Here is a 6,803-nt window from a genome sequence, read left to right as displayed (position 1 = left end):
TGGTGCAGTCCCCCGCCGAGCAATCAACTCCAAGGGGGCAGGGGGCGTGCTCTCCGAGGGTTTCTGTGGGACAGGTGGTGTCTGAGTGGGGATCACGGGGCAAATAGGAATAGGAGAGAGAGTTAGGCAGAAGAGGAGAGAGAGTTAGGCAGAAGAGGAAGATCAGGTCAGGGGAACAGCATGGAGCTATGAGACAGTCCGGACTGATGAGGCGAGGCGGCGAATACAAAGCAAGTGAGGTTTAGGGGAGGCCAGTGGGAGGGAAGGGAAGGGCGATGGGCACACCAGCATGGCCCACGGTGTGCCCAGGTCCAGTGAGCTGGCCAGAGATCGGGGGCCTTGGGAGCTTGAGGAGGGGTTGGCAAGTCTTTCTTGGAGAAAGCAGGGCTGTAAGGAAGGCTGTGGGGGCTGGGAAAGAGAGTGTTCAGAGGGTGGGAGATGCATACGGCTGAAGCAGAGGCCTGGGGGCTGATGGAGATGAACGATGAGTGGATGAACGTGGGCGCTCAGGAGTCAGGAAAGGCAGGAGCTATGGGGCAGCCAGGCTAGTGGTGGTGGGGGGGTGTCGGGGAGGCGAAGATCTTGCCCCTGAGAAAAGTGTCACCATTTCTGCCCAGTGGCCCAAGGGGACACTGCTGCCCACTGTAAAGCCCATTTTAGGAATGAGGCAGGTGAAACTCTAGCTCCCTCAATATCCCACAGCTTCAGACCTCCCCCCGTGCCCCCTTCCTCTGAGCTTCTGTTTCATTTGCCCATTCATCACACACTCCCGGTTCACATGCCCGGTTCGGGGGTGTGGGTGCTGCCATTCCACGTCTGCCACAGCAACTTCTGGGTGAGCTTGTCTCATGAGACAGGGCCCCACGCTCAGGCAGCACAACCGGAGACAAGTTGCTTCACCTCTCCAAGTCTCTGTTTTTCCATCTGTGAAATGGGTCCAAGCCTTACCTGCAGGCTCATCAGGAGGATTCAAGGAGACCAGCTCTATAAAATGCCCAGTGCAAGGCCAGGCGCATTACCAATGTTCAGTACAGGTCCGTCTCCTTCTTGCCTCATCTCGACCTGCACAGTGGTGAAGCACGCCGACTCTGGAGCCACACTGCTCGGTTCAAAGACCAGTTCTGCCATTTATTAGCCTCAGCTGCGTAACCTCGGGCAGATCACCTGTCCTCCCAGTGCCTGTCTTCCCATTTGTAAAGGGGCGTTATAATAGTCCTGCCTCGGGAGGCTGTCGTGAAGGTTCATCGAATGTACACTAGGGGCTTCGAGCGGCACCTGCTGGGTCGTCCTGTTCTCGGTGCTGGCCACTCCTGGACCCTGCAGCCTGAGTATCTTGAAACATGCCTGGTACCTGGGAGATACTCAACAGAGACTTTTTGAATGAATAACTGAAGAGACGAGGCCACACCACGGTGCAAGGGAACGCCGAGATAGAAGTCATCGAACAGCAATACGTGAGGAGCTAAACCACCCGGCTGATTAAGTGCCTTCCCCAAATAAAACCCAGATAATCCCCACACCAAGAGTTAATCCCTATACTCCTCGGGTCACTCAGGATACCACCCTATTTCCCTTCTTCCCACCCACCTCTTTGCTTAATCAAAAGTGGGAAGGAAGAGCAGGCATGGGGTGGCTGAGGGGAGCAGCCCTGGGACACCGTAGTGAGGCCAGCACCCAGGGATAGGAGGGGGCAAAGCCAGCACCCACTGCCCCAGGGATTAGAGTAGGGGATGGAGTAGAGTCAGCTCAGGCAGAAAGCCTGGGTCTCAGAACAGGGGAGACTCTGTGGATGGGGCAGACAGAACCAATGACCACAAACAACAGGAAGGAACAGCAAAGAGGGCCGTTGGAGGCCAAGCCAGAATTCTGCATCATCTCTCCAGCCAGCCAGCCAGTCAGCCAGCCAGCCAGCCAGCCAGCGGCCAGGCCCCTCTAGGGCAGGGCTCTGGCCAGCCTCCCAACCCCGCCCTCCTTGACCTGGAAGCTAGGGGCAGCCCAGACACTGGCAGCTGCTGCCCTCTCGAGGCCACTCTGAAGAGGTGCAATGTTCCCACTGTCAACCTGGATGTTTACAGGAACTCAGTGCCCCTAGAGCTGCCTAGAGACCCCAGGGCCCATGGAGGAAGTTGGCCTCCCCAGGCTTAATCTGTTTACAGCTCCAGCTAATCCCCATGAGATTACTGTGCTGCCCGAGTTCCCTGCACACCTCTGCTCCCACTGCCTTCTACTTCCCATCAAGGTCCAACCCCATCTCCTCCTGACTATAGTCCTAGACTCTGACCCCTCTCAGGGGTGTCCTCCCCACTTCCCCTGGTCCCCCATCTGTGTTCTCAGAAGTTTCCAAGAGCTTCCTGTGACAGTACTCGCCACATCACAACTATATGTCAATGGCTACCTTCCCCAGAAGACTGGGCCTTTCTGGCAGTCTGTCCGTCCTCTTAGCCCCCATCCTAGGCATGGACTGGCCTGTAGCGGGCTGTTTAATAATGTGTGCTGTGAGCACCAGAAATACAAACCAGGACAAACAGAACACTTTTATGTGTTTATTTACCAAAACATGCATAAACCTGACCTCATTCACCAACACAAAACATACAACCACGACACACACACACACACACACACACACACATACACACACACACACACAGGCCTTGGAGGAGGCTGTCAAGTACTTTGAAGGACAGGAAGGAATGAGCACAGCTGGGTGGACTTTTGGTTTCACTTGCAGAGTTTTGGGAAGGGCTCTGGTCCCACACACCCGGGAGGGCAGAAGGATGAGAGAGACAATAAATAGAACCCTGGGCCCAGCCTGCTTTGGGACGTTGCAGGCATAGCCCTGTGCATGGCCCCGGCAGCACCTGGCCCTTAACCAACAGTGGGAGCCAGGAGGACGCGGCCTGGGCAGCTGGTGTACGCAGGTCAGACACGCAGCCAGAGGTCCCCTCCAAACAGCCCCCAACGCCCCATAAGGCAAGAGGTAAGACTCGCCCAGGCTCTGCAGACCCTAGCTGTTCATGTCTGAAGAAACGGTCTTTTTCTTCGTCCGAACCTTCAGCGAACGCGAGGTGGTGCCCTGCAGGGAGAGAGCCGATAAAACCTGAGGGGGTCTGGCTCCAGTGCCTGGACAGCCCACCTCCCTCACGCCTTCCTTGCCACTCACCTCCCGCACCGGCGGCTTCCTCTTGACCACACGCAGGCTCTGGCTACGGCCCAGAGGCTTCTCTCGGGGCCGGGCAGGTGGCTGGGGGACTGCCTCTGTATCTGACCAGCACTCATCGTCGGTGTCGCTGTCCTGCAGCCCCCCTGCCCGGTACCCTGTAGGGTGGAGAGGGAAGCCAGGGAGGCAAAACTGGGCATTTCCATAGCCTGAAGGCCTGGGGCCAAGCCAGGCCTTCTTCTAACCCCTGGGGAAGCCCCAGCTTGCATGGAAGAAGCGTCCCCCGCGGAGCAGACAGCTCCGTATCACTCTCCCACTCACCGATGGGTGGCCTGCGGCGAGGTACTTGGTCCTCCAGGTAGAGGGGGTCCTGGTAGGCAGGGGCAGGGGCATCAGGGATGGAGCGCAGGTCCTGCATGGAGAAGCTCCGCAGCCTTCCGGCCAGCGCACCCTGACTCTGCAAGGGACGGGGAGCCACCGTGTCACCTGGGGGGATGGGGCCGGGGATCCTAGCAGGAAGGGGTCTGAGTCAGGGCAGCTGCTCAGGGAAATGAAGGGCTGACTGGCAGGTAATGACTGGGGCCCAGGCCTCAGAACTGAAAGCAGCTCAGTAACCTTCTAGCCCCGTGCCTCTGTGGCACCAACAGGAAATGAAGGCCCAGAGAGCAGGTCGCTCATGGTCACTGTCCCATGCAGCGAAGTCTGAACTTCCAGCTCCATCCTCCTGCCAATACCCGACCCGTCACCTCTCACCCTGTTCCCTGGCATGGTCAGGTGCTCTCTCTCGGCTCCCTGACAGAGAGCTAGACTCCCCCAAAAGGCACTGGGGGCGGGAGGGCTGCTGGAGGGCTGGGGCCCAGGGCACCTTGGTGGCAGCCTGCACAGCAGCCGAAGCAGCAATGTTGAGGCCCCGTTTCCCAAAGCTGAGCACCGTCTCATAGCTGCGCTCCTTGGCCTGCACGATGCAGGTGTCAATCTCCTGCAGAATGGGGGAGAGTTCAGCGGGACAGTGGAGTCACCCCTCCTCTGCGGACCATGCCTCCCTGCCCACCCCCACCTCCAGGGCACTGGCAACCACGGCAAGAGCAGGGCTCCCCACCCACCCATTCCCACACCTCAGTGAGTGACCATGCACAGCCTCCTCCCACCATCCCCAAAGCAGCTTCCAGCTGGTGTTTCACAAATCAAATGGTCATTCACATGTGCTCCCATTCGATTATCACAAGAGAGGAAAAAGGCTAGTTTCTGTCAAGGTCCCACAGCAAATCGGCAGCAGGACTCAGATTAGAACCCAGATTATCACCCAGCATCCTGAACTCCGAGTCCAGGGCCCTTTCCTTCAAATCCACCCCTATGTTTCCCTCCCTGACTCCCCCCAGAGTACCTTTTCATGACGGGACAAGGATGGGTGGACAAACTTTCGGTAAAGGAGGCTGGCCCCTCTGGTGTAAGGTGACAGCAGCCACAGCACAAAGGCCATCTTGATCTCATAGTAGAAAGGGAACCTGTCAGAGCGCAGGGTGGGCAAGTTAGCCAAGGAGCCAGGCTAAGAGTAGGCCATCACCTCCCCACCGCCCACAGACCCCTGCATGCATACCAGGAAATAAAGATGTCTGTGAAGGTCTCCACCGCCATGAACAATGCAAAGACTATCCAGTACATCATCCACCGGACCTGGGCGGGGGGAGGTCAGAGGCCAACAGCTAAGCCTGCAGAGCCAGCTCCCCTGTCCCAGACTGACCCCGAGATTCCAGACAGCCTGTCCTGCTGCATTCTCCTGGCACCTGGCTGGCCCTAGAGAGTTGCCTCTGAGAAACTGCCACTCATTTCTGTACCCATCCCCAAGAAGCTTCACCCACATGATTCTGCACAGGCACCCCAACAGCCTGCCTTCCAACCGCGCCCACTCTGCTTAGGATATGCCACCTGTTTACACCCCTGGAGGAAGGGGAGGCCAGTTCAGACCCTCCCCACCTTGCCAAGTCCTACCATACCCCCAAGGTTGTCGTCCCACCCAATCCAAACCAACCCCTCCTGCCCACAGCCACACTCACATATTCACGAATGTTCTTGGTCTTCACAGCCTTGTAGGAAGCATAAGCTGGGTACAGCATCCCAAACACCAACCTAGAAGAGCCCGTAAAACAGAAGGGGGAGTATGAGGGGCATCATGTCCTCCTGCCCCCACCAGGTGGCCACCTCCCTCACAGGTGTGAAGTGGCAAGGGCCTATCCTGTTCTTCCCGCTTGGCTTGCATGACCTGTGCCTGAGTCAGTGCCCTGGAGGCCACCTCCCCACCCTGCTGTTTACAAACACCCCAAGCCTGCCCAGGCCTGCACCAGTGGCCTATGGGTGCATGATTGAGCGGGAGCACACACAGCCACTCACAGGTGGGTGGGAGGCAGGCTTTGGAGCTGGTGAGAGCACCAGGCTGTCCCCTCCCATGGACATGCAATCAGGCCCAGGGCCACCAGACCTGGCACTGCCAGGTTGTAGGCAGAAATATTGGAGCCAGGTGCTGGAATACTAAAAGGTGAGAGGAGGACAGAGTAGGGAGGCTGAGGCCAGGGTGGTGAGTCATGTGACTGCTCAGATGGGAAGCAGGCACCTGGAATCTCTGCCACAACACCTTGTGTTTGCTAAGGTGCTGCAGGCTGGCCAGGAGGGCCTCTGTCCCGCAGGCCTGTCTGCAGTGTGTGTGACTGCGAGAGGGGTCACCATGAGCCAAGGGGGCTTTGGAGGTGGAGGACAAGCAAGGGTGCCCAATGGCACGCGCAGGTCTGCAGGTCCGCAGGTCCGTTAACCCTTGTGGTGAGCGTTGAGGGAGCTGTGACCAAGCGCAGAAAGGCCCCTTCCCCACCAGACGTTCCCATCTTCCACTTCAGAAGCCGTCTGGCTCCTGGGGGTAGAGGCTCTACTAAAGTAGCCATACTCACACCACTAGGCGACAGATCATCCAGGACACCATCTTGCAGCCTCGGGACGAAGGGGGAACACCCACAAGAAGATGGCCAGAGAGACGCTCACGCGGGGCTGGGGTGGGGTAATCAGTGGAACAGGAGGGGAGTTCGGGCCGCCCCCTAACCCCGCGGAGCCTGAAGAATGGCGAGACCCGTGGGCTGAGGCGAGGAGGCCGGGGCTCAGAGGAACCGACTTGGGAGCCGGTAAGGGCGGGCGCGTTCTTCCGCCCCGCCGCGCTCCTGGGGCAGTTACCGCTCAGCCCCGCACTTCTTGCTGCGGGGAACCAGGTGTTTTGCTCTCGCCGTTGGCGCTGCTGCGGGTCCCGGGCCGCGGGTGGCGGTCACGGCTTTCGCTTGTTCGGGTCCCGGCGGTCTCAGGGTGCCCGGCCACCGGTACCGGCCTCGGGGCGGAGTTTACAACTCACTTGAAAGTTGCACGGAACTAGGCTCTGCCCAACCCCTGGGCTCCTGCTCTTGGCGCAGGCGCAGTGCGGCCCCGGAGGGGGCGGGGCGAGGTCAAGGAAGCCAGGGGCCTGCCCCTTAAAGGGGCGATGTACCTCCTACTCGCGGACTGGCCCATTAGGTTGAGTAGCCGCCCTGATTGGAAAGATTAGGGGGTGAGAAACAGCAACAAAAAAAGGTGTGGAGCAGGAAACGAAGGAAACCTGGACTCCAGAGTTTTC

At 58.8% G+C, this 6,803-nt stretch overlaps 1 protein-coding gene across 1 annotated transcript; it reads right to left on the bottom strand.

Moving 5' to 3' along the window:
* Window positions 1-2,529: 2,529 nt before the first annotated feature.
* REEP4 (receptor accessory protein 4) lies at window positions 2,530-6,592 on the bottom strand. Its single transcript, XM_002914779.4, has 8 exons — window positions 6,097-6,592; window positions 5,215-5,287; window positions 4,758-4,834; window positions 4,545-4,665; window positions 4,026-4,139; window positions 3,482-3,617; window positions 3,164-3,318; window positions 2,530-3,076 (listed from the first exon to the last, which is right to left on the bottom strand). Exons 1-8 carry the CDS (start codon window positions 6,126-6,128, stop codon window positions 3,008-3,010), a joined length of 777 nt encoding a protein of 258 aa, XP_002914825.1. The 5' UTR covers window positions 6,129-6,592; the 3' UTR covers window positions 2,530-3,007.
* Between the last annotated feature and the right edge of the window lie 211 nt (window positions 6,593-6,803).

The sequence above is a fragment of the Ailuropoda melanoleuca genome, chromosome 5, assembly GCF_002007445.2.
Source record: "Ailuropoda melanoleuca isolate Jingjing chromosome 5, ASM200744v2, whole genome shotgun sequence".
NCBI lineage: Eukaryota > Metazoa > Chordata > Mammalia > Carnivora > Ursidae > Ailuropoda > Ailuropoda melanoleuca.
Note: the sequence above shows the minus strand (reverse complement) of the source record. Positions and strands in the feature narration are given on the sequence as shown.

What these genes read in the sequence shown, in the direction of transcription:
- REEP4 (XM_002914779.4), bottom strand. Translation starts at nt 6,128, where the DNA reads ATGGTGTCCTGGATGATCTGTCGCCTAGTGGT. An exon ending in CCAAGAACATTCGTGAATAT is followed by an intron (nt 4,835 to 5,214) that starts GTGAGTGTGGCT and finishes CCCCCCGCCCAG; the next exon opens with GTCCGGTGGATGATGTACTG. An exon ending in CTGTGCAGGCTGCCACCAAG is followed by an intron (nt 3,618 to 4,025) that starts GTGCCCTGGGCC and finishes CGTCCCTTGCAG; the next exon opens with AGTCAGGGTGCGCTGGCCGG.